We start from the raw sequence: 25,131 nt of genomic DNA, 5'->3' as shown, positions 1-25,131 counted from the left end.
ATTTCCTTCATCTCTGAATGGGACTTCCTGCTGGAAAGGGGAAGGCTGCTGTCTTCTGTGTGCCAGCCCTGCTGTATGTAGTAAATGACTGAGTTCTGCTACAGAACCCATGGCGGCTCCCTGGTGCCCCCAACCCAACACATAGACAGATTCTGGCTGTTCCCCAATGTTTCAACCCTGTGACCTCCAAAATCAGCCCAGTGATTGGACTCGGTGGTGGATGTTAGGACTCACCCTGGCGATCCTAAATCACTTCCAGCAGGCCTCCCATTTTCCAGGCTCTAGGGTATCTGCTATCTTCTCTGGCTCCCAGCTTGAAGGTTGGGCCCTGGCTCCTGTATCCTTATGCTTATCAGATAATATTGCATTGTGATAGTAACAATCTGTGGTCTGGCCAAAGAATCCCAGTCTCCCCTCCCTCCCCAGCCCTTAGGTGCACCCTGCCCCCACCCTAGGCTGTCCAGCTAGGAATAAAACCATTACATTCCTGAAGGGGAGGGGGGGCTTTGTCCCTAGGCCTCAGGGGGCATTGTGCAAATGCTGGGGTTTTAGACTTCAACACCAAGCCCTCCGCTTGGACAGACTTGCCTGAAGTGGGCTGCGTGAGGAAAGACTCCTAAACACAGAAGTATATGGATTAATAAAGAACATACAGCCTTTAAGGCTCTTCTTAGAGCTGGCATGGACAGGAACTTGTTTGCTGTTTATTTTGAGACATAGTCTCTCTAGACAAGGTTAGCCTTGAACTCACAGAGATCCTCCTGCTTCTGCCTCCCAGGTGCTCAGATTAAAGGCGTGCGCCACCTCCCCAGGCAAATGAGTTTGTTTATATGTACATGTGTGTGCTACGGAGTGCATGTAGAGCTTGAGCACCCTTGTGGATCTGATCACCCACCCTCCCACAAGCCCCAGGTTCAGCTCATCAGGCTTAGCAGGCGGATGCTCCACCCAGCTGAGCCATCTTGCTGGCTCCTGTTTTTATTAGTTTCTGAGACAGAACTCTGTAAAACAGTCCAGGCTGGTCTTGAACGTTTGCAGTCTTCTGCCTACTTCCCCGGGGTTAGGATTCTAGGTATGAGCCTCCATGTTCAGATGATTCGATACAAATTATTATTATATAAATTATGTAAGTATCACCCAAGCACATTCTTATTTTCAAACAGTCTCCCTCCATACAATTTTAATTCTTTGAATATGCTCTAGAGCTGGACATAAGAGTGCAGCCTGAGATCAGAGCAGTACTCAGAAGGCAGAGGCAGGAGGATGACTACAGGTTCAAAGCCAGAATGCGTTGCCTAGTGAGCTCCAGGCTAGCTTGGGCTACAGTGTAAGGTACTGTCTCAGAAATCACACACACGCACACACACATGCACACACGCACGCACGCACGCACGCACGCACAGATAACAAAATACTTTGAGAGGTCTGGTGCATACATGCCAATTTTTCCTGTTTGTATGTCTAAGCATGTAACACTGACTCACAATTTTGTGTTGTTATGAGTGGAAGCATTCTGTAGTTTCATTTGACAGTTTGGTTTTTTTCACTTCCAATCAGGTGGCCGGTTTAGCCACATAATTACTATTATATTTCCACTGTATGGAGTGCCATGATTTTATTTAACCAGGCTCTTACTGCTGGCCATTTATGTCATACTGTGGCCGTAAAACATCCTTGGTATGTGTGAGGGCGGTCTCGGGTAGCCCAGGCTGGCCTCAACCCTGGTGTGTAGTTGAAGATGACTTTAGCAAGCTTCAGCACTGTCTGCCTTCACTTCCTAGGTGCCTGGATTATAGCTGTACGTCTCCAGACCAGTTTATGCGGTGCTGGGGACTGAAGCAAGGTCTGCATGCATGCCAGGCTTAGCCTGCTTCTTTGTGCTTCTGCGTTTCCGCAAGACAAACCCGTAGAAAGAGAAATCCGAGTGGAAGGAGTGTGCATTTTGCATTTTACAAAATCTGTCAAATTGCTAGAAAAGGGCCACATTGATTCCAGCTTACACCACAGCTAGCTTAGCTGCTGTACCCTGCTAATAGACTGGGTAGGAAAGCGGTGTCTTGTTATGATTCTAATTGTCATTTCCCAAATAACAAGTGAGGCTAAGTTATCTTTTCATATGTTTATTGACCATTTGTGCTGCTGCTGCTGCTGTTGTTTCTGGGAGTTTTAACAAGTGTGGCTTCCGTTGGCTTTACAACTTGCGGTTGTGACAGACTGCTATCTGTGTGTCCCGGAAGAACAGCCTGTGAGTGTCTAGAGGGTCACCTCTTGCTGGGCCATATGCCATTTAATAAGCAATCACTTTGCACCCCCTGAGTTGGGGGGACCTTGTGTGAGAGGTTGTGGAAGATGAGGTAAGCAAGCTGTGATCTTCTGAGCAGTTTCCAATGGAGACCAATAAAGTTAAGTGCAGAGGAGCAGCCCCGTGGCGTGGGTGCTACTTGACCGGATGTTGTCACGCTTGCCACACCCAACTTTTGCTTTGGGGCAGTGCCTGACCACCCTGGAGAGCATAGAAACATTTGCAGCTGCGACAGCTTTACCAAAATGTTACCAAAAGGCTGAGGGCATTTTAAAGGGGCTCCCGTGAAGGCCATAATCAGAAATAGCCTCCTAGGTTGACCCTCGTGCCTGGGCTGTGGAAAACGTCAAAAAGGGACTGCCACTGTGATAAGTGGATGGGCCGGGGTGGTGGTTGGTATTTGTCTTGAGACAGGGTTTCAGTTAACCCAGGGTGGCCTTGAAACGACTCTTGGAGCTGTGAACTCTTGATCCTTCTGTTACGATCTCTGAAATGCTGGGATTACAGGTGCAAAAGACTTAGCTTTGGTCTGGGCTGGTTTGTTTGTTTATTTTGGGCCAGGGTCTCCCGCTGTAGCCCAGACTGTCCTGGAACTCACTAGGCAGCCCAAGCTGGACTCCAGCTCAAGGTATGAGATTGCACACTGGAGAATTCATTCACTTCTGGGCACAGAAGGAGTAGCTTTCTGAACAGCCCCCACTTTTTAGTAATGAGAAAATAGGTGAGGGGTAGTGAATGTATCCAGGACATAGCGGCTGGCTCCAGCTAAGAATGACCTCGGGGAAGGGGGTGAGCCTCACTGACCTCCAGCCTGTGCCCAGAGCGTTAACCTCACCACAGACCTGAAGCATATCCTGACATGGGTTATGTTTGACTTGATACTTGGGGCGGAGCCCAGTGTCCCCTACGTGTGCACTCTAAGCACATGTTCTACCACTCAACTGAACCCCCAGTTCTATAAGAAATTTCTTTATCAGGACAGCAAGATAGTCCTGGGTGATGGACTTGCACCACCAAGCCTGATGCCCTGAATTTGGTCCCTAGAACTCCCGGCGAAAGGGGAGATCCAGTTCCTTTGAGTTATCCTCTGACCTCCACATACCTACAGAGAGCGAAAAGATGTCCCAGGTTAGTTAGAACAGAGCCATGAATGGCCTTAGGAGGGTCCCCCGGCCAAAACCAACTCCCTTTCTCAGGCTACTTCTGGCCTGGTTCTCCTAGTTTTCTCTGGTGCATTGTCTTCAAGTCCAGGCCTGAATCCAGAAGGGAGGCCTCTAGCTTGCTGCTCTCCCTAGGTCCTGTTATCTGGGCTGACCCTCAGGGCCGTCTTTGTGGACTCAGACCGGTCCCTCAGCACCACTCCCCAGTACCCTAGCCCTGCCCTTGGTTTGCTGTGTCCTCAAGACTGTGTCTGAGGTTGTTAAACCGGATTAAGATACTGTTGGAATGAAATTCTGGAAGCCTGGTTTCCAGTCTTTTCTGCTCCAGATTAGTCGATCGGTTTCCTGATTTATAACGTGATAGAAGTAGATTGCCCAACTCCAGGAATTCTAGACATGTATTATTGCATCCACCTGCACATTCACGCACATAATTGAAAAATAAAAATAACTAAAATCCCAAAAGAAGGCCAGGGGAAGAAGCACTGGCTTCTCCTCCAAGAGGACCCAAGTTCGATTCTCAGCACCCACATGACAGCATACAACAGACTATAACTCCCGTCCCAAGGGATCTGGCACCCTCTCTGACTTCCATGGGCACTGCATGCATGTGGAGCACAGATAGATGCATAGTAAAACACCCAGAAAAGAAAGTGGGTGGGGGAGGGGAGGTGGTGTGGCTCAGTGGGTAGAATGCTTGTCTGTTATACAGGAAGCCCTGTTATACAGTTTATCCCCAGCGATGCACAAACCAAGAATGATGGTACTCACTTTTAATTCTATCACTTGGGAGGTAAAGGCAGCCTGAGCTACAGGAGACTGTCTCAAACACCTGGGCATGGTGATGCATACTGCCCTGCAATCTCAGCAGAGGCAAGAGGAGCATTGCAAGTTCTAGGCCAGCCTGATCTACCTTGAGTTCTAGGCCAAGTGAGACTGTTTTTTTTAAAAAAAAAGGAACAACCAGGAAAAAAAAAAGCAACAAAAAAAAAACAAAAAACGAAAAACAAAAACAAAACCACAAGTTTTTGCCCACTGACCAGAGAGGTCCCAGTGATGTCTGCTCCTGGGGGGAGACATCTGTAGCTTGGACTCTGTAGCTCCCCAAGGGACTCAGGTTCTAGTAGGGGGAGTTAAGGGACCTTAACTCAGTATTGACTAAAGATACAGCTTATTGTGCTGGTGGCCAGAGAGACAAATTTACTCAGTCCCTGTCTCAGAGACACACTGTTTGGTGGAGGAGGCCGGAAGGCTCTGAGCAAGGCTGTGTTAGGTAGACCAGATCTGACCGGTGCTCTGTACGCTGGTCTGGACGACCACAGCTTCCTGGGGGATGTGACGAAAACTTCCTGGAGAATGCTTCCGTGGAGAATATCCCCAAGTCTAATTTACGGCGATTCAGAAAAGGAACCACCATGGGCAAAGAGAGGCAGACATCAAGAAACATGCAGTACAGGGTTAGGGAGGGTATGTGAGAAGAGATGCAACAGAGGAAGCTGCTGGTTAGATCACAGGGACCTTCCTGCCGCAGTGAGAAATTAGGCTCAGTCTGCAGCTGGGGGCTGAGAGAACCTGGCATGCGCTTTAACATGCCAACCCTTGGTGTGGTGTAAGGGGGCTGGCTCCATGAGACGGTGTTCAGGGGCAGGGCCAGTAGGAGGGTACCATGTGTCACCTTTACCGAGGGTCAGGTAGGAAAGGCAGAGTTGAGAGAACTGCCAGCCTGGGCTGCAGAGTGAGTTCCAGGCCAGCCTGGGCTACAGAATGATGCCCAGGTACAACAAAATAAACCACCCACAAAAAAGGTGGAAAGGAGAAATAATGATATGTAGGGAGGTGAGATCAGAGTCCTGGAGGAAGGGCAGGTTCAGGGCCTGACGCGGGAGGCTTCATTTAAGGCGAGTCCAACTCATTTTTCTCCCTTTAGTTCTTGTGATGGGTGGGGGGTTACCTCTGGAAGCTGTGCTTTTTGCTTGGTCTGGGGCAAGCTGCTGTTGAGCAGCTAACATAAGCCCGTGAGTGACCATGGGGGAACAACAGAAATAGACAGACAGACAGACCCAAAGCAAGACCAAGACAGGGAGAAACAGGAACGTTCAGCTGCTGGAAGCAGATCATCGCCAACACGTCGGCTTCCCTGAGAACTGCCTGGGCCAGCCGGGGAGCATTCCTTCATTTGTTTTTGTTTATTCTGAGGCAGGGTCTCTTGGCAGTTCAGGCTGGCCTTGAACTCATTATATAGATGTGGGTGACATCGAACGTCTGTTCTTCCCGCCTCCGCCTCTAAAGTGCCAGGCTTATTGGTGTGAGCCACCACCCACCCCGCCTGAGTCCCCTTCTCGGCTGTCCTCAGAGCTCTCCCTAACTTCAGCCCCTCACCCTGACCTTCCAGGTTCCACACCTCCCGTCGGCTGCAAGGAGTGGAGTTTTGTTGTTTACACTGCTCCGGCGCTCCACGTCGTCACGTGACCGCCACCTCCCTCCCCCCCCCCCCACCTGTATTAGCCAGCCGGCGGCACCTGTCTATCTGCGTGCCAGCTCAGATGGGCTGGACCGAAAAAAACAATTCAGTCCTCTGTATAGTTAAGTCTCGCTGCTGTCTGCAAGGAAATTTGGGGGTGAGGATTTCAGACGGCGAACATGCAGTTAATAAGCTTACTTTATACATCTTGAGGGTGCTGGCCAGAGGCAGAGTTCAGCTCGGTGTGCTGTCCATCCCACAGGCCCAGTGCCAGCCTGAGGTGCCAGCCTGAGGTGGGAGGATTACCTGAGCCCAGAAGGTGAGGTCAGCTGGGACGGGAGTGATGGTCTAACAGCCGCCGCCGCCACCACCAGTGTGTTAAAGTGTGTGCTGCCCTCAGTCACCTCGCAGGCATCCAGAGCCAGGCTTCTGGACCTTTTCTGAGTCACTGAAGCTCTAGACTCTGGGGCCGTGGCTCAGCAGGCTGGGTATCAACCCCAAACCCCGGGGGGACGGGCTCACTAATGTTTGAGAAGCACTCAGCCTCTGGTCCGCACAGGACTAAAGCTAGCCCGGAGCCCCCAGTGCTGTATCACTTGCACCAGGCGGCCTGACCGAGCGCTAGGGTCACCTGGAGCTGTTTGTTTAAACACCACTGCCTGGGGCGGATGAATGGCCTTGGGGAATTGAGTGACAGCTCGGGTCTTCCGGGTGATGGGAAGGTTCACTGCGGCTGCGGCTCTCACTTTCCAACCCTGGGGGTAGGAAGACCGGAAAGGACTGAAGGCTTTGATTTCAATGTCCTCTTTCGGATGGAGATGGAGGCCTGCCTATTGTTTTCAGCGGTAGCCAAGCTAGTCTGCTCAGGCTCCTCCTCTCTTCTTTGGACCCTGAAACTCTGCATGCCTGAATCAGAATGGTGGTCCCTCTGCCCCTTTGGCTGAACTTCCTGGAGGAAGGGGTGGGGGGAGGGTAGTGTACGGGGTTCCTCTTGACCCAGTCTCCCTGCTGAGTGTGATTAACACCTCCCTGCGGCCTCAGGTTTCTCCAAGGTGACAACATCCACCACTTGAGCAAACTTGTCCTGAGTCTTTCAGCCCCTCGGGCTTCCTTTGATCCCATCTACATTGAGCAGATGATGTCCTGTAGTCCCCTAAGACGAGTTAGAGAAGCTAGGCGGCCACTTAGGAGCCTGTCATCACTGTCACACCCCGTCCAGTCTCAGACCCCACGCACCTCCTGTTGATTTTCTCTGGTTAGGGGGAAGGGACGCCGGGGTCTGTGTAACGCAGCCTCCCCTCGTCCCTGCAGTCTCTTGCCCAGGTCCTTGGACGTAGACAGAAGTGGAACCGCAGACCTAGGAGCCTGGCGACGTCCGGTGACAGTGCCAGTCAGGAAAGGAGGCTGGTTTGGGGACTGGCTCTAGAGCTGCAGGGAAAGTAGGCAGATGTCTGGCCAGGGAGGCGCGGGGAAGATGAAAGCAGGGGCCCACAGGCGAGTGTAGGAATGTCTGAGAGGATCGATCGGGAGCTAGGGAGGGCTCAGGGATGGATGCTTGGGCTAAACCAGGATGTGCGAGACAGGGAGTGAGGGAGAAGGAAGGACTGGCCTCCTAGCTTTCTAGCCTCGGCGTTAAACGCTGCCAATGAGAATCCCCTCAAGTACAGCAGCCCTAGGCCGCTGTTCCTCTCCCAGGAGAAATGTATGTGGCTAACCCCATGCTTCTCACATCTTTCCTCCATCCCTACCAGGAAGATAATACCATTGCAGGTGACCTCCAGACCTGCCCGTCCTGCCCTAAAAGCTTAGAGGTTCTGTCTATTCCTGGTAGACATCCCTGGAATCTTCCTGCCTGTGCTGGTTCTGGCAGCCTCTGATTTCCCTCAGCACATGTAGGAAGCATCACTACCACATAATTTACCATCTAATTGCATGCTGTCTTGAATGAGGGCTGTGGTTTATGTGTGGTGGGTCCTGGGCACACAATTAGGCTGTGAGGAACAGACGCATGGCAGCTCATCTCCTCTACCTTCTTGCTCCTCCTCAGGGTCCCTCCCCCTGCCTGGCTATTACAGGTGCTCCAGACTCAACTCCTAGTGTAGGTGTGTTTCAGGCAGGTTCACAGTTGGCTCCAGGAAATGGATCTGGCTAATGGGGGCAGGCTGTGTGCCATTAGGGCCAAATGCTGCTGTTGTTCTGAGCTGGGGACAAGGTTCTGTTGCAAGGTCCAGGTTTGGGCTGGCTATGTTAGAATCAATCAGGCTGGCACCCATGGTTGCCATGGTGACCCTTTTGCTTTACTTTGGAGGATGGATTTCTCTCTTAGCCTGGATCAGCTGTCTGGGCTGCCACCTCTCTGCACTCTCTGGGAAGCAGGCTTCCCAGCCCCCACCCTCTGCTCTCTGCCACAGGGAACAGCTTGTCCATTGCTTTGATTTCAGCTCAGGACCTAGTCAGACAGTGACCAGAGGAAAAGGCCCAGGAGGTGTGGTGGCCCTCCTGGGACACCTCATTGAGGTGAGGGAGTGCCCTTCCTTTCTAGATCACTTCCTTTTTTTTTTTTTTTTTTTTTTTTTGAGACAGGGTTTCTCTGTGTAGTTTTGGTGCCTGTCCTGGATCTCACTCTGTAGACCAGGCTGGCCTCGAACTCACAGAGATCCGCCTGGCTCTGCCTCCCGAGTGCTGAGTGCCATCACCGCCTGGTGACCACTTCCTTCTTACGTGGTGGCTCTGACTCTTCTGGTGGGCTTCTTAAGGACTCAGTCACACACATGTAACCCACAGTCTGAGCTTTCTGAGATCCACACACTGGGCTGATATTAGAATTACATACAGTGGTTTTAAGAGTCCTGGCTCCCATCCATGCCTGCTGATCCACATCAGCAGGGCCTAGACATCTGTATTTTTAAATCTCCCTCCAGGCCTTTAACGGCAGGGTCACCTGGGAAGGACCCACTGGCCTTCCTGGGCTCCCAGGAGCCTCTGGAGCAGCTGGCTGCCTAGTCTTGTTGGGAAGCCAGTGTTTCCTGGTCCCGGTGGTTAATCTAAGTCTTGACCCCCACCTCATCCTCAGGAGAAGCCAGGAGGGAGAGAATGACAGGAAAAGGGGGGATGTTGCTATAACAACCAGCTCCAGGCAGAGGCCTCCCTTCCAGGGGCTGGTACTTTACCCCAGTCCTGGTGGTTGCCATGGAGATGAGGTACTGAGGGACGGGGGGAATATTTATCCCCGACTTGAACAGTAGTCAGGGGCTGCCAGAAGGCAGACCATCTCTGGGTGGGAGCATTGGACCCCTGTCAATGCTTCGAGTCCCCCAGCCCAGCCTTTGGCTCTCCCGGTGAATGTCTGACACCTTCTCCTGCTTGGTTGCTCTCTCGGTGGCTGTCTCCTTAGCAACAAGTCCTGCTAACTCCATGCTGTTGGCTCTGAGGCTATTTTTAGCTCCACTGCCAGCAGCCAGGTCCTGGTCATTTGCTTGCAGCCTCCATATGGGTTGCAGGGGAATAGGAAACGGACATTTCCTGGCAGCTTTGGAGAGCCCTAAACCAGGACCCTCCTGGCAGTCATTAGAATGTCTGCTATGGACAGGATCTGCCTGTAGCCTGGAATTGGGGATGGCGGTAGATGACGCTCCTGAGGCAGTGTTGCATTCTGTTTGGCCCACACTGCATTATTCCGCCATTGTTAGCAAGGTGTTCCGTCCATAGTTTCCACAGGAAGCTGAGGAAGATCCATCCCATGCCTGCCCTCTAGGGAGCTGTAATCTCATGGAGATGAGTCCAGTGAGATTTTACAGTGGAATGGCTGGGCGCAGGAAAGGCCTGGGAGATAAAGAACAGTAGAGGGAGGTAAGGGTGAGGGGGTCAGAGCAGCCCTATCTAGAACTTTCTGTGATAATGGGATTTTCTGCACCATGCACCCAAAACGGTAGTTCTTGGACATGTAGAATGTGGCTAAGGTAACGGAGGAACTGCGGTCTAATTTTTATTTCATTTTGATTAATTTAACGAGCTACATACAGCTAACAGCCCAGGGTGAGAGGAACTGTGTCGGTAGAGGGAGTGAACTGGTAAACTGGCATAGAAGACCAGCAAGGGTTCTGGTGGAAGCTGAAAGGGAAGGACACTGTGGACAAGAAGAAGAGATTGTGGAGATGTATGTTGTTCTTAGGGAGACTTCCGGAGTGGTGGGGCCCTTGAATGCCATTTGGAGTGTTGGCTGCTTCACATCGAGGCTTCTGTGGACTGAAGGGCAAGTTCAGAGCCAACATCCATCCTGACCTCATAGCCTTTGTCCTAGGTAAGGTCTCCCTGTCTGGGATCAGTGTAGATAGGAGTGTGGAAGAAAAGATGTAGTGACTTCCTCGGTGTGGCTTTACAGGAGCCGTAGGTGGCTCCTGTCCTGTGTGTGAAGGCGGCAACAATCCCTCCGTCCCTGGGGCATCGCATGCTGCAGGTTCTGAACTCAGGGCCCCGGCTTGTCAAACAGGTGTGGATCTTACCATTGACCCCCACATTGCACTTCTCTCTCTCTCTCTCTCTCTCTCTCTCTCTCTCTCTCTCTCTCTCTCTCTTTCTCTCTCTCTCTCTCTCTCCCCCCGTGGTGACCTGGCCTGGAGGCCCATCTTATTTCTGTGCCACTGGAAAACCAAGTTCATAAACGCTTCTCATATTATGTTCCAATGACCCAGGAAAGTGATGCACAGCGGAACATGGGCTTGCCATTCAGGGCACACCACCTGTCCCGGTGTTTTCTGGCAGATTCCTGGTAATGAGTATCCCTGGAAAAATGTAATTAAAACAAAGTTTGACTCATGACTACAGGATGAGGGCTGAGAGGCAGATGTCCTTTAAGAGGTGTTTTATCAGCTCCGGTGGCTTCTTGAGTCCCAACTGTCTTGTGTTCAAGAAAGAACATGCACTATGTTGAGGTCACCTTTTCTGTTTGATGGCAGATCCCCCCCACCCCGACCCCCCCATAGCCTCTTCCGTGTTCTTGACATCCACCACACCTTCTCTCCAGGAGCGTACTCTGAAAGCAGTTTCAGGGACGTGGCTTGTCTTGCCTGATGCTATTGTAGGTTGAGTAGCCAGGGCCCTACAGTCTCAGTCAAAAGACCTCCTCACAGACACCGCCTAACTTTGGGAAGTCCAAGAGAATCTGCCTTGTATGTGGGCCAAGAAGAATGGCTCAGTTCCGTTCTGAGGCCTGGCCAGCTGCACGAAAAGGTGTCTGTCTGAAGAAGCTGAAGATGTCCACAGGGTAGACCTAAGGTGGCCAGCCACATGATGAGGGAAGGTGAGCCATGAAGACTCTCTGAAAGCCAGGGGTACACACCTGGAGGGAGATGAGTTCAAGGCTAGCCTTGGCTATACACTGAGTGAGAAGCCCAGCATGGTTTGCATCTGAAAAGAGCAGCCAAGCCAGAAAGCAAAGTCTTTCACAGTCCTTCATGTCTTAAAGGTCAGGGGGCAGCAGGAGCAGTCAATTCGGGGCTTCCTTCCTTGGGAGAGGGGGTGTGTGCTAGGGAGCAAACCAGGGCTTGAACACGTGGTCTACCATGGAGCTACACCCCAGCCCCACACTCATGGCTTCTCCTCACAGCTTGGCTGGCCTGAAGAGCTGGCCCGGATACTGTGATGGTGTTGAAAGGTGTGCTAGGCAGCAGAGGACCTCGAGAGTTTCCTGAGACGGGAGGGAATGGCTCCCTTTTTTTTCTTGTAGCGCAAGTTTGTACTCCTAAGGTTTTTGTTCTTTTTTGAGTCTCGCTCTGTGGCCTAGGCCGGCCTCCAGCTTGAAGTGATCTTCCAGTCTCCCTGCTTCCTAAATGCTGGGGTTACAAGTGTGTTCTACAGGCAGGCCTGACCCTGTCCCCATGAGGCTTTACATGGAGAAAGCTCTTTCAGAAGCCCACTTGCTCTGATGGTGCGCTGGAGGAGTGAGCTGGAGGGGTCTCCTTCGTAGTTCATCCCTCCACCTCATTATACCCTTACCTGTTCCAGCTGGTATGTGCTAGCTCACTAACTAGGAGTCAGGCACCTGGGGAGTTAGTTACCTTTGTCTTTAGGGTGCTGGTTTTCCAGGGCTACAGAGGGCTGATGTCATCACGCCTGTTTTGCAGATGAGGAAAACAGACTTCTGGGGGTTCAGTGGTTTGTGTCAAGGTTACGGTAGTGGGATCAGAACGCAAGTCCAGATCTTTGCGCAAGTGTACCAGCCACACAGCAGTCTCCCGCTGAGAGCATTCCCCTTCAGTTCTTTGTTCTGATTCATCTTGCAGACTGAATCCCGGCTAATCTTTGTAAAACACGCATTCACCTTGTTTTTCCAGAACATCTGCCGTGCGACAGTGTCTATCTCCATTCCCATGCTCGACCCCATTCCCACTGTCCAACCTCACCTTTTCCTGTGCCGTTTAGCTTCAGTCAAAATTGAGAGGGTGGGAGAGAGTCTCCTTCCTTGCCATCTAATATCTGACTTACCCGGCTTACCTGCCCTCCTCCAATTCCTGTTCATCTTCTGATCTCCTCTGCCTCATCTATCCCCCACACCCTTCATTTCATGCTGAAGTCTGCCATCTGCTTGGTGGTTCGGGCAGTGATCAACACAGGGGTTTGCTTTCAGTGATTCCCCGCCCCCAGCTCCCCAAGTCTAGTGGAATCTATTAACTTGGGAGCAGGAACAAGTGTTCACCCCTGTACCTGATGCTTCAATCCCCCTAATGGGGCTGGGAGTGTCTGCCTTGGGGTATGGTGCTTTTGCTTAGGAGTGACTTGAAATGGCCTAGACTGCACCTGGTGGTTCCAGGAGATATCACACGTGTGTGTGTGTTGTGTGTGTGTGTGTGTATGTGTGTGCGCTCGTGCGCCTGTGTCTCCACCCCATCCTTGTTGAGACAGGGTTTCATAATATTCAGTCTGATCTTGAACTTGTGTTAGTCAAGGATGACCTTGAACTCCCGATCCTCCTGTCTCCCAAGTGCTAGGATTACAGGCATACTTCACCAACACAGATTTTAAATGGCTCATTGAGCTGCAGATGTCTTGGCTGGGAATGAAGGCACTGCTTCTTAAGACCCATAGACTCGAGGGACCCCCGGGTCTGGGCCGGGAAGAAGTTTTCAAAGTCTGACTTGTCAGCCATGCTTTTAAAGCACCCAACTCCATTCACCTGTAGCGTGGCACGGAGTGGTGGTGGTGGTGGGGGGGGTTGGTTGTGCCCCACAGCAGTTCTGTGCTGGGGCGCCCCAACCTGTGTGCGATCCCTTCTGTCCCCTGGTGTTTATATTCTCACTTTCCTTAAACTGCAGTTTCCTGCAACTCCAGGCCTCATCTCTAATCCGTAAACTTGCTCGCGTGCGCTCTCTCTCTCTTTTTTTTTTTTTTTTCCTATGCTCGTGCTTCTGTGAAACTAACTCACTTTCTACAACTTTCTCCCGGCACTCTCAGGCTGTCTGAAGCCAGGGCTCCTGTCCCACCGCGGCTGCTCGGGGGTCCCCCCTCCGCGGCCGGCACACAGCCCGCCTCCCCTAGGGCCCCCATCCTTCCCCATAGCCCCCCCCCATCCCCAGAGTTGGGGGGGGAGAGGGGGCAGGGCAAGGCGCCCGCAGGAGCTGGCAGGCGGGGCGGGGCCCTGGGAACGGACTGGCCAGCCTCGCCCCCAGGCCCCCTGCGCCCCTCGGGCCGGGGTGAGGGGCTGGCCCAGCGCCAGCGTAGGAGGCCGGCCCCCTCCCCCGGCCCGCGCGTAGCCAACCAGGAACTCCAGCGGGGCCCACGTGACCTGGAGTTCTAGACAAAGAAAATGTTCCCTCCCTCCCCCCCAGCGCCCCCTCCCCCTCCCTCTGGCCCCCTCCGCCCCCAGCCCCAGCGCCCCCTGCCCCTCCCCCCCGACGGGCAGCTATTTACAGAGCTTCGGGCCGCGGCTCACACCTGAGCCGGACCGCAGAGGGGCTGCACCTGGCCTTATGGGTAGGTTCCTGGACGGAGCCCTGGGGATACCGGGGGCGGGGAGGTGGCAGGGCCGGTGGGAGGGTCCCCGCAGCCCTCAGTGTTGCAAAGAGTCAAGTCAGCCTCCCTGGCCCACCTGACCTCCGGGGGTTGCCCACTGGGGTCGTCCCACTCACTCTTCGTGTTGAGGAGCTTCAAGGCCCCACTCTTGACTGGTCTCATGTGTCACCGGGCACGCTCAGGGGACTGGAAGATCGGCCCCGGCAGTGGTAACTGCGAGCTGGGAGCGGACGGCCCTGCTGAAAGGCTGGAAAGAGTTGGGTTGGAAGCAGTCTGGGCTGGAGCTGTTGGCAGATGGGTGCCCGGCAGTTCTTGATGACCTGTGTGTGTCTTCTTGGGGTACCATGTTGGCCTCCAGGCCCTAACTAACTCTAGGACTCTGGAGAGGGACAGTTTCCTCCCAGAATGCACCCCCAATAGTCCTGTATCACTAGGCCAGCATCCAGAAAGAAGTGGTGGGTAATGGCAGAGAGTAGAGCCACCGAGTCGAGAAGGGTAGCCTGGTGTCTTGTGACACTGGGATAGCCCAAAGCCGCATGGGCTTGGGGGAAGAGGCAGTTAGACCTCTGACCTTTGGAATGGGAGTCGCCGAGGGAGGTGGAGCCGGTACAGCTGCCTGAGGAGGTGGGACCGGACAGGGAAGCTGTAGGCAGTGGAGTCACCAGCGGCTTTCCTGGGCCAGAGGAACTCTAGGCCAAGTGGCTTTCTTGAGCCATGGGTATTAGGGGTTGGTGGTGTGTCCCCTCTTGGACCCTGCCCAATCTCGGGGCTTCGAGACCAAATGCTAGAGGCCCCTAGTTAACCCTTCCCTTCCCTATTGTCTGCTTGGGGAGTAGGGGTAGTAGTGAACGTGGGAAGGGAGGGTGGCTCTACCACCCGGCTCACTATTCTAATGAGCCCCTCCCCCACCGGCCACGCTACCCCCTCTTCCCCTTTCCTTCCCTCTGGCCTCCTGCTGCTAACCCCCTCTGGCTCTGCGGGTCCTGGGGGAGGCCCCCTTCCTCCTATGCCAGCCCAGGCTGTGCTGGGCACATGTTCTGTGCTGGTGGATTGGGGGTGCTCAGCAGCAGCGGCATCTGACTAACGGGGGGGGGGAGTTGTGGGAGACGGATTTTTCACGAACTGTGGTGAAGGGGGTGAGGAGAAAGACAAAGTCGCTATGGGGGGAATAATAAGGGTGGTGGCAGGCACGACTACTCCCTTAGAGACCTGGCAGCCTGGGGGGGAGGAGCCTTCGCCTACCAGCTCTTCCTTGCTGTGGGAAATGGTCGCTGCCGACCTCTTTCCTCTGCAGGCTGCATGCATGCCTCATGCGGGCTGAGGAGCCTCACCAGGCCTGCCCACCTGGTCTTCGGATCATTGGAGGCAGCCGCCACCCAAGTTGGGTCTGTCATGACTGTCAGAAGTTCTAGAAGCCGTGGTGGGAAGAGAGAGGCAACATCCCGGCAGGGGTGTGTGTGTGTGTGTGTATCAACTTTTGCAGATAGTGATTCCAGAAGAGGAGGTGGCTTCCCGGGAAAACTCACCCCAAAGGGGAGGTGATAGCTAATTGGTGGAAGGAGGGGAAAGCAGCCCTGGCCAGGTGAGGGTAAGGCTGGGGAAAGTAGACAATTGCCCGGCAGTCTTTCCTCCCCAGCCTGGAGCTGGCTCTCCCAGCCCTATCATTCCACTTGGGGTTTGCTGAACCAAGGGCAAGCACTCAAAATTACCCACCTCTGTGTTTTAGGGTTCGCCGAAGGAAAAGGGGTTGGGTTGTTGCCCTGAGGCAAAAACATGGAGATTGGAATAAAGTAATGCTCCATGGCTCACCTGAAAGGTGACCCTGTGAGCAGCTTTGCGTGCGCGGTGAGTTGACAGTCTTTGGGCGCATCCTTGGAGTCTTTGATGTATACCCGTTTCAGGCGGTCATCAGGTCAAGAAAAGTGACCAGAAACCTTGAAGTCTGAAGGTTTAGGTTGGAACAACCCACAGGGAAAGACTGGGCCAGTCAGCTGCTACTGAGTTTCCATGCCAACAGAGGGTACATAGGCACTTAAGTTCCCACCTGGCTGTTATTTTTTTGGTTTTTTTTTTTTTTAAGAGCAATTTCAAGGTATCCCAGGCTGGCCTCCCAATGAGCTGCTGTCCTGCTTGTGCTCAGATTATTATCTAGTGTGCACGCTACACCTGGCTCCCAAGTTTTCCGATCTTTTAAAAAATAACACTGACTTGATTGTGCTTCCTCTCCTCACCCTCATGGCGTGAATGTGGAGACGAGAGGGGCAGCTTGCTGGTAGGAGTGGGTTCTCCTACCAAGTGAGTCCTGAGGCCCAAGTTCAGTTCAAGTCAGTAAGCACCTTCACCTGCTCAGCCAGCGACCCCCCCCTCCCTTTTTAATCCTAAGAGTGGCTTAGCTGTCATAGCTCCAGGTTCTTGGGGAAAGCTACGTGTAGAAAATGGTGTGGGGGGAGGGGGCTTTGGTAGAGCACGTGCAGAGCTGTGCACAGGGCTCCAGGTTCAGTTCTCAGCAGCGATTTAAAAAAGGTTGGGCCCCCGGCATGTTAGTGCATGCCTTTGATCCCAGCATTAGGAAGCAGAGGCAGGCAGATCTCTGAGTTCCGGTGAGGCCAGCCTGGTCTACAGAGTTCAGCCACGGCTACACAGATGAACTCTGTCTCAACAACAACAAAATAAAAAGCAGAGGAAAGTCATGGTCCCTCTCCCTGCTCTCTCTGTTCCCAGCTGATAAGGTAAAAATAGGTACAGATCCTTGAATTTTGTGGATGCGTGCTCTAGATTTACTGATGGAGGCGAGCTGAAAGGTCCCCAGAACTTGGTAGTAAGCCTACCTTCATAGGAATCTTTGGGCAATAGTTTGTTTTGTTTTGTTTTTGTTGTGAGACAAGGTCTGTCAATTATGTGTGACTCTGGCCATCCTGGAGCTCACTCTGTTGACCAGGCTGGCTTCAGACTCTCAGAAATCCACCTGCCTCTGCCTCCCGAGTGCTGGGATTGAAGGTGCATACCAGCGTGCCTGGCTCTGAGGACGTTTTGGAATTGGGCTCGAGGTGTCCTTGGTGTCGAAAGTGTGATAGAGGATGCGGACTGTTCAGTTAGAGGTTCAGTGAGGGTGGCCGGTCTGTTGGCCACGTGGCAGAGACGGGTCCTGATCGGTGTGCTCAGCAAATAACCGAATGAGCACACCTATGGATGGTCAGAAGGTACACCTGTAACAGCACACAGCATGCTGGCTGTGTGATGAGTGAACCTTAGTGTCATCTGCATGGGGACAGGCATGCATAGAGCTTTCTGTTACAATGTCAGAGGAGAAACATGGGGTTGTACTCTTTAATAGAGGCGTCACACAGCTGTGGTCTGGAAACTAGGTGGGAAGGATTTGATTGCCAAAAAGCGGAACATGGAAAGCTGACTTCTCAGTTGGGAAGTAAGACAGGAGGAGCTGGAGCCAAGATCCTTGCCTGAACAGTGATGCGCAATTAATGTTCGAGACGCTAGCCCTCGTGGTATAAGCCTGTAACCCTAGCATTGAAGAGGTAGAGGCAGGAGGATCGAGAGTTTCAGGGTCATCCTAAGCTACAAGCATGTTTGAAGCTAGCCTGGGCTACGTGAGATCCTGTGTCGAAAAAGGCGAGAGGGTAGACGCATGGCGAAGAGGGGGGATCTCCTGGAGGCAGGAGGGAGGGTTCTGTAGGCCTTCCGACTTCAGCCGTTCATCTTTACGTGGTGAGCTGCTTGGGCTGGTGAGATAAGAGCTGCCCTCTCCAGACCCCCGATGGGTTGAAGAGGCTCTCTCTGGGTTGCGTGGCCTTGCTCATTCCTGGAGGGGTCAAGGTGACTTCCTGTCCCCATTTCCCCAGGCTGAGAAGAAAGCCAAGGTCATTGCAGTAATGAATGCTGTGGAAGAAAACCAGGCCTCTGGAGAGCCTCAGAAGGTAGAGGAGGCTAGCCCTCCTGCTGTGCAGCAGCCCACCGACCCTGCGTCCCCTACTGTGGCCACCACCCCTGAGCCAGTGGGGGCTGATGCTGGGGACAAGAATGCCACCAAAGCAGCTGAGGATGAGCCCGAGTATGAGGTGAGCAGGTTGCTTCTCTGGTAGCCTTGGCTAGCTCTCTCCTGGGGTCTGTCACTGCCAGCTCCTCCCTCCCACTCTCCTCAGGCCATCTCCTGCCGCTTCCAGGCCTTCATCTTTGTCCCCTGCATTCTCCTGGGGGCTTTCTCCTTCCCACGTGTCCAGGGCTGGGGTTGTGCTCTGGGAGGTTTCGGGGTGACTATAGTTTTGGTGCCTGTCCTGGATCTCGCTATATAGACCAGGCTGGCCTCGAACTCACAGAGATCCACCTGCCTCTGCCTCCCAAGTGCTGGGATTAAAGGCGTGCGCCACCACCGCCCGGCGTGACTACTGTTTATATGACTTTTGCTCCTTGGGGCTCCAGGACGGCCGTGGCTTTGGCATCGGAGAGCTGGTGTGGGGGAAACTCCGGGGCTTCTCCTGGTGGCCAGGCCGGATCGTGTCTTGGTGGATGACAGGCCGGAGCCGAGCCGCTGAAGGCACTCGCTGGGTCATGTGGTTCGGAGATGGCAAGTTCTCAGTGGTGAGTGGGGCTTGGTGGTCAGGAGGTAGGGGGAGAGAGTAAGGGGTCTTGGTTCAGTGGCCTAGATTCTGCTGGGTGCAGTCTGGAATAAGAGCATTAAAATACACTGTTTGCCCTCCTATGTGGGAAGAAGCCATGGTGATCATTGAGCTGAGTAGGAAGGCTACTGGCCCACCAGCTGCCGGGGGCCCTTCAGATATTTTCCCACTCACGGTCTGGGCTCCTCTCTTACTATTTGTCATTTTTGTCAATGCCTCTGGTCCCCCCGGGGACCCAGACTCTTGGTTTTTCGAGACAGGGTTTCTCTGTGTAGCTTTGGTGCCTGTCCTGGATCTCCCACTGTAGACCAGGCTGGCCTCGAACTCACAGAGATCCACCTGGCTCTGCCTCCCGAGTGCTGGGATTAAAGGCGTGCACCACCGCCGCCGGGCAAGCCCCTAGACTCTTAATGTTCCTCATGCTTAACAGTTACAAGGCACGTGGCTTAACTGTATAGGGAACAGCTGGGTGTGGTTAACCTACTGAAACGGGAGAACCACAAGTTCAAGACCAACCTGACTCACATAGCGAGTGCCAGGCCACGCAGGCTGTAGAGTTAAGACCACGCCTCACGGGCGGAACAAACTGAGGGGGGCTTGGTCCCTAGGTGTGTGTCGAGAAGCTCATGCCACTGAGCTCCTTCTGCAGCGCGTTCCACCAGGCCACCTACAACAAGCAGCCCATGTACCGCAAAGCCATCTACGAAGTCCTCCAGGTGAGCACAGTCCTCCAGGTGAGCGCGTCCCCAGCAGCTCCGGGGAGTTTTTAGCTGGTGGGGCTGCCAGGATGCCTGGAAGTTGGAGCCTGGTCAGCCGTGACCTTTACTCTTCTTCCCGGCCGTTCTCCTGCCTGCTGCCTGCCTGTCTTGGCTGCTCGGAGTTGGGCGTCACCTGTCATCTCATCTGTCCCCACCTTTGTCCCCTTCCTTCTAGGTGGCCAGCAGCCGTGCCGGGAAGCTGTTTCCAGCTTGCCATGACAGTGACGAAAGTGACACCAGCAAGGCTGTGGAGGTGCAGAACAAGCAGATGATCGAATGGGCCCTTGGGGGCTTCCAGCCCTCTGGTCCCAAGGGCCTAGAGCCACCAGAAGGTAAATGTGGGCAATGGGGCTGGTCCATCCAGTGCGGCTTGGACTGGGAAAGCCGCACTTGGGGTGCTGCAGAGGCCCCCACAGTGGGGCAGATGGAAATGGGCCTTCCAGGCTTCTGTCACCCCACGGGCGTGCTGCCCTGCGATTCCAAAGTAGCCTGTCATCCATTGGCACCCCAGAACTGGGAGGTGGGAAGCCGCTGGGGACGGTGTGGTGCCCCGCTGTGGGCTCCGCGCTAGGATCAGCCTGTAACTGGTGTGTGGTCCACCTGCCTCCTTGGTGCAGAGGAGAAGAATCCATACAAGGAAGTCTACACGGACATGTGGGTTGAGCCCGAGGCGGCTGCGTATGCCCCGCCCCCACCAGCCAAGAAACCCAGAAAGAGCACAGCGGAAAAGCCTAAGGTCAAGGAGATCATTGACGAGCGCACAAGAGGTAGGAGCCGGGCTCCTGGAGAGAGGATCGGGAGCCCTGAGGGGGCAGAAGGCATCTATCTGGGTGCCCGTCCTGAGCTGTCTGAACAGCCTCCTAATGTGGGCTCTTCATCCTCTGCAGAGCGGCTGGTGTATGAGGTGCGGCAGAAGTGTCGGAACATCGAGGGTGAGTGTTGCCTAGGAGGGGGCTGGGCTTGCCCCTCACGCAGCCAGAGTGTGGCCATAGTTGTGGAGTGGCATGGGTTCTTAGGAAGGCTGGGGTAATGTGGGCCCCAGCTGCACACCCCATCACCTCCATCCATCGGATGCTCCTGTTCCTTTAGGGTATGGGAACACCCCCATGATTTCAGAGAAGGTGGTCCTTGTGGCCGCAATGGAACTTGACTGAAGTTGACCTTGACCTTGCCATTTTCTTTTTTCTTTTTTTTTTTTTTTTTGAGACAGGGTTTCTCTGTGTAGTTTTGGTACCTGTCCTGGATCTCATTCTGTAGACCAGGCTGGCCTCGAACTCACAGAGATGCGCCTGGCTCTGCCTCCCGAGTGCTGGGATTAAAGGCGTGTGCCACCACCGCCCGCCCAACCTTGCCATTTTCAATCTTCACCTTCTCAAAGCCAATATCTACCTCCCCTAGTCCCGTGGTAATGATCTGACCACAGGATCTTGGGTCTAGAAACATTAGGAATTGGACTAGAGGACTGCCGGGGGGGGGGGGGGGGGTGTGGATATGCAACTTGGACCCGGACCCTGTTCTCATGGATGTTTTTCTGTCTCTATGTCACCCTATTCCTGGGCGGTGGTATAGCTGAAAGAGATGAGTGAGCATCTGAGATTAACATCTGCCTTTACATAGAGCTATGTGGGATATCTGTGAACGAGCACACATGCATGTGTGTGTTTGTGGAGGGCATAGAGCAACGCCAGGTGTCTTCCTCAATTGCTCTCCACTTTTATTTCATGAGACAGGGTGTCTCTCACTAACCCTGGAGCTCATAATTTCACCTCAGCTGGATGGCCAGTGAACCCCCCAAGAATCTAGCCATCTTCTGCCCTTCCCAGCACTGGGATCCCACGGCCATGCCTAGCTTTTTCTTCTTTTTTAACTTGGAAAATTTTATATGTGCATACAATGTATCTTGATGATGTTTACCCCCAACTCCCACTGGTCTTGCTGCAACAATGGTCCTTTCTTTGTCTGCTCCCCTGCCCCGACTCCCCATTGGTGCGGCATGCCCGGCTTTTTCATGTGGGTGCCGGGAATCTGAACTCGGACCTTCGTGCTTCCTTGAATCACCCAGCTCCACAGACCTTTGCTGGTGTTTGCTTTGGCTTGGGACAGAATCGCCTGTCGCTCGGGCTTGCCTTGAACTCACTTTGTCGTCCGGGCTGGTCTTTGATTTTTCTCAGCCTCTCAAGCGCTGAGATTATGGCCGTGAGCTACCAGTGTTGACTGCTCTTCTGACAGACACTTCGGTGGATGTTGTCTTAGCTGGGCTCTAGCCCCAGGTGGACAGGAACTCCAGGGGATGGATGCTCATGGCATCATGGCATCTTGTTATCTTACAGACATTTGTATCTCATGTGGAAGCCTCAATGTCACCCTGGAGCACCCACTCTTCATTGGTGGAATGTGCCAGAACTGTAAGGTAGGGACACAACCCACCTCAAGAGGAACCAACAACCGACTAGATGTGGTGTGGACCCCTGTGTGCACTCAGGCTCCAAAGATTGAGGCTTGTTCTGGTTACGTCATGAAAGATCCTTGCATGCTGGCATCTTGGCCCCGCGTGGGCAGGAATGGGACTTAGCAATGGGTGAAGGGTGGGGGGCAGGGACAGGGGGGCTGACTGATAGGTGGGTTGCCATTCCTTCGGGAACCCCTGTAGAAGGCCATAGGACAGAACTGTTGGTGGGCAGATCCCTTCCCAGCCTCGCTGTCCGGTTCAGGGCCTGTCTACACTTGGCTGGGCCGGGTCCCTCACTGGTGCTTCTGACCCTCCGCGTTCTCCCTAGAACTGCTTCTTGGAGTGCGCCTACCAGTATGACGATGACGGGTACCAGTCCTACTGCACCATCTGCTGTGGGGGGCGTGAAGTGCTCATGTGTGGGAACAATAACTGCTGCAGGTGAGACTCCTGCCCCCTCCCCGCAGAGCTCCGCCTGCCTGCCTGCCACGTCTGGACCAGTCATGACTGTCCCCGCCAGAGCTTAGGCCTACTGCTTCAGACTGGGTCCGAGACTCCGCCCTCTTCACTGGGCTGTCTTCCAGGTGCTTTTGTGTCGAGTGTGTGGATCTCTTGGTGGGGCCAGGAGCTGCCCAAGCGGCCATTAAGGAAGACCCCTGGAACTGCTATATGTGTGGGCACAAGGGCACTTATGGACTGCTGCGGAGACGGGAAGACTGGCCCTCCAGGCTCCAGATGTTCTTTGCCAATAACCACGACCAGGAATTTGTGAGTGTCGGGCCCTGGCTGTGGTCTCCCACTGGTCCTCCGTGAGGGCGCTTCGGTGGGCTGTGGGGTCTGAGCGGGCAGCAGAAGGGGAGTGAGATGTGTGTGTGAGTTGTGCAGATCCATCTAGAAGGCCTATAGTTCTCAGCTGGGGGGGGGGGGGGTCAGCAACACAGGATGGGGAGCTGGAACAGTCCTAGGCATGGACCTGACCAGTGGTCTTCACTACTCAGGATCCCCCAAAGGTTTACCCACCAGTTCCGGCTGAGAAGAGGAAGCCTATCCGGGTGCTATCTCTCTTTGATGGAATTGCTACAGGTGAGTGGCATGGGTTCTGAGGAACTGGCCTGCTTTCCTTTGGAGAGTAGAGTAGTACGTTTGTGTAGCTGATAAAACTCAGTGACTTAAGAACTAGGTACGATAGTGCACACACTATCCCAGTACTTGGACAGAGGCAAGGGGATCAGGATTTAATTCACCCTGGCCTGCCCAGCTAGTTCAAGGCCGCCTTGGGTTATGTCTCAACAGTGATTATTGCTTGTTAGAGCTGGGCATGGTGTGCACCCCTTTAATCTCAGCACTCAGGAGGCAGAGGCAAGTAGAGCTGAGTTCGAGGCCAGCCTGGTCTACAGCGCCGAGTTCTATCCAGCCAGCTGAGGCTACATAGTGAGGCCCTGTCTAAAAAATTAAAACAATCACTCGGGCTGGAGAGATGGCTCAGCAGTTAAGAGCACTGGCTGTTCTTCCAGAGGTCCCAAGTTCAGTTCCCAGCAACCACATGGTGGCTCACAACCATCTACAGTGAGATCTGGTGCCCTCTTCTGGCCTGCAGGTGTACATGCAGATAGAACACCATGTGCATAAAATAAATAAATCTTAAAAAAAAAATAAAGCAATGAATCATGTTCCACCTAAGAAGCTCGCCGGGGAGACCTGGTGGGGCTGTAGAAATGGAGCCACTGTCTGTCATTTTTTGTGTCCCCTCCCTGGATGCGTTACTGCTTTCCTGCCTCAGTAGGCAGCCTCTGGGGAGGCTGGTAAAGAAGTCACCATAGTGGGTTGGGGACTTAGCTCAGTGGTAGAGCGCTTGCCTAGCAAGCACAAGGCCCTGGGTTCGGGCCTCAGCTCTGGGGGGAAAAAATAGAAGTCACCATAGCTAGTTAAGAGGAAGAGCAATGAAGGGACCCTGACATGGGCAAATCCAAGATTGGGAAAATAAAGTGAGGCCGAGAAATGCGAAGTGCTTGAATGCCTGGCCATGGAGAGCGGCTCTGGAGGACCGCTGGGGAGCTGGGCCAATGTCGTTCTCGGCTGGGCGGGGTCAACCCAGGATCGCGATCTGGGACAGTCCCAGGCATGGACCTGGCCAACGGTGTTCACTACTTAGGACCCCCTTTCTTAGAGCAGGTACGTTCTATTGTGCCACATGACGGCATAGAATTTCAGCAGGAAGTACTAGGTAGTCAGTCAGGACCACAGTGTGGGCCATGGAAACTATGAGAAGGCCACCAAGGGAGCGGCTGTTCCCCTCTGGATCTGAAACCATCTGCTGTCCTGGTTAGTCTTTCCTGGCTCTGGCCACCTTCCACATGGGCAGAACTGATGCACAGCCATGTTGCTTGTCTGTGCTGAACTGCTTTGATCGGTACCAGGGAGCTTCATTCACATGGGCAAGGTGAATCTTGGGGCCTTACAGGTGATCCCCTGTGTGCCATTGGCAAGATCAGCCTTAAGACCCAAGTATCCGGTTGAGGGCTCTGGGTGACAGCGCTTGCTCTCTGCTGGCTGGCACAGGGCTCCTGGTGCTAAAGGACCTGGGCATCCAAGTGGACCGCTACATTGCTTCAGAGGTGTGTGAGGACTCCATCACTGTGGGCATGGTGCGGCACCAAGGAAAGATCATGTACGTCGGGGACGTCCGCAGCGTCACACAGAAGCATGTATGTCCGTTCTCGGGGATGTCTGTTTTCCCCCAGTGCCCCAGAGGCGGGTGCCGCCACCCTCTCCTTTCATTGTGTCCCTGTTTCCTTCTGGCCCTCTCCTCCAGCCTTCCTTCCTTGTTTTCCATTTCACGTCCATGGCTTGTGAGGGGGATGAGCAGATTGGAAATGGGAAGTTGGGAGCCAGAGGTAGAATTGTAGGACTCTTGTCCAGAGGAGGGCCTGCAGCCCTGGTTCAGTCCCTTGTATAAAATGGGGTGCTTGCTGTCTGGGGCTCCAGCTGTTCTCTGGTGGTTTGGGGGCTCTTTGTGGTAACGTGTTCTGGATTGGAAAAAAAGGTTTCTGTCATCTAGGTGTTTCTGGCAAATTCTTTTACTGGTCTCCATTTCAGGGGGTTAAGGGAAGGCTGGCAGTCTTCCCCTTAGAGCCTGGTGCCTATGTATAGATTCATCTCTGCAATCTCATGTTCACGTGACACCAGCAATTCCTCCCCACCTTGGGGAAGGCTCCCTTTTTTTTTTTTTTTTTTTTTTTTTTGACTTGGCCTCTCCTGGGCTCCTTGATGGGTCTGTTTGCTCACCGAGAAGACAAGCCTCAATGACTGTTGTTAGACTCACAGAACTTTCCGAGAGCGGACCCATCATGTTACCTTTGTCCT

At 53.7% G+C, this 25,131-nt stretch overlaps 1 protein-coding gene across 5 annotated transcripts in view; it reads left to right on the top strand.

The window, feature by feature from the left end:
* Dnmt3a (DNA methyltransferase 3 alpha) overlaps positions 1-25,131 on the top strand; it is a 113,821-nt gene that overhangs the window by 77,065 nt on the left and 11,625 nt on the right. For all 5 annotated transcript variants that reach the window (XM_052746023.1, XM_052746022.1, XM_052746021.1 and 2 more), the window contains 11 exons: positions 17,788-18,003; positions 18,365-18,523; positions 19,170-19,277; positions 19,495-19,651; positions 19,937-20,086; positions 20,207-20,251; positions 21,650-21,729; positions 22,097-22,209; positions 22,353-22,536; positions 22,767-22,851; positions 24,328-24,473. In XM_052746023.1, the coding sequence (XP_052601983.1) occupies positions 17,788-18,003; positions 18,365-18,523; positions 19,170-19,277; positions 19,495-19,651; positions 19,937-20,086; positions 20,207-20,251; positions 21,650-21,729; positions 22,097-22,209; positions 22,353-22,536; positions 22,767-22,851; positions 24,328-24,473 (1,443 nt within the window). The remainder of the gene's footprint in view (positions 1-17,787; positions 18,004-18,364; positions 18,524-19,169; positions 19,278-19,494; positions 19,652-19,936; positions 20,087-20,206; positions 20,252-21,649; positions 21,730-22,096; positions 22,210-22,352; positions 22,537-22,766; positions 22,852-24,327; positions 24,474-25,131) is intronic.

The sequence above is a fragment of the Peromyscus californicus genome, unplaced genomic scaffold (genome assembly GCF_007827085.1).
Source record: "Peromyscus californicus insignis strain IS unplaced genomic scaffold, ASM782708v3 Scaffold_1__1_contigs__length_55948999, whole genome shotgun sequence".
NCBI classification, from domain to species: Eukaryota; Metazoa; Chordata; class Mammalia; order Rodentia; family Cricetidae; genus Peromyscus; species Peromyscus californicus.
This window is presented reverse-complemented; position numbering and strand designations above follow the sequence as displayed.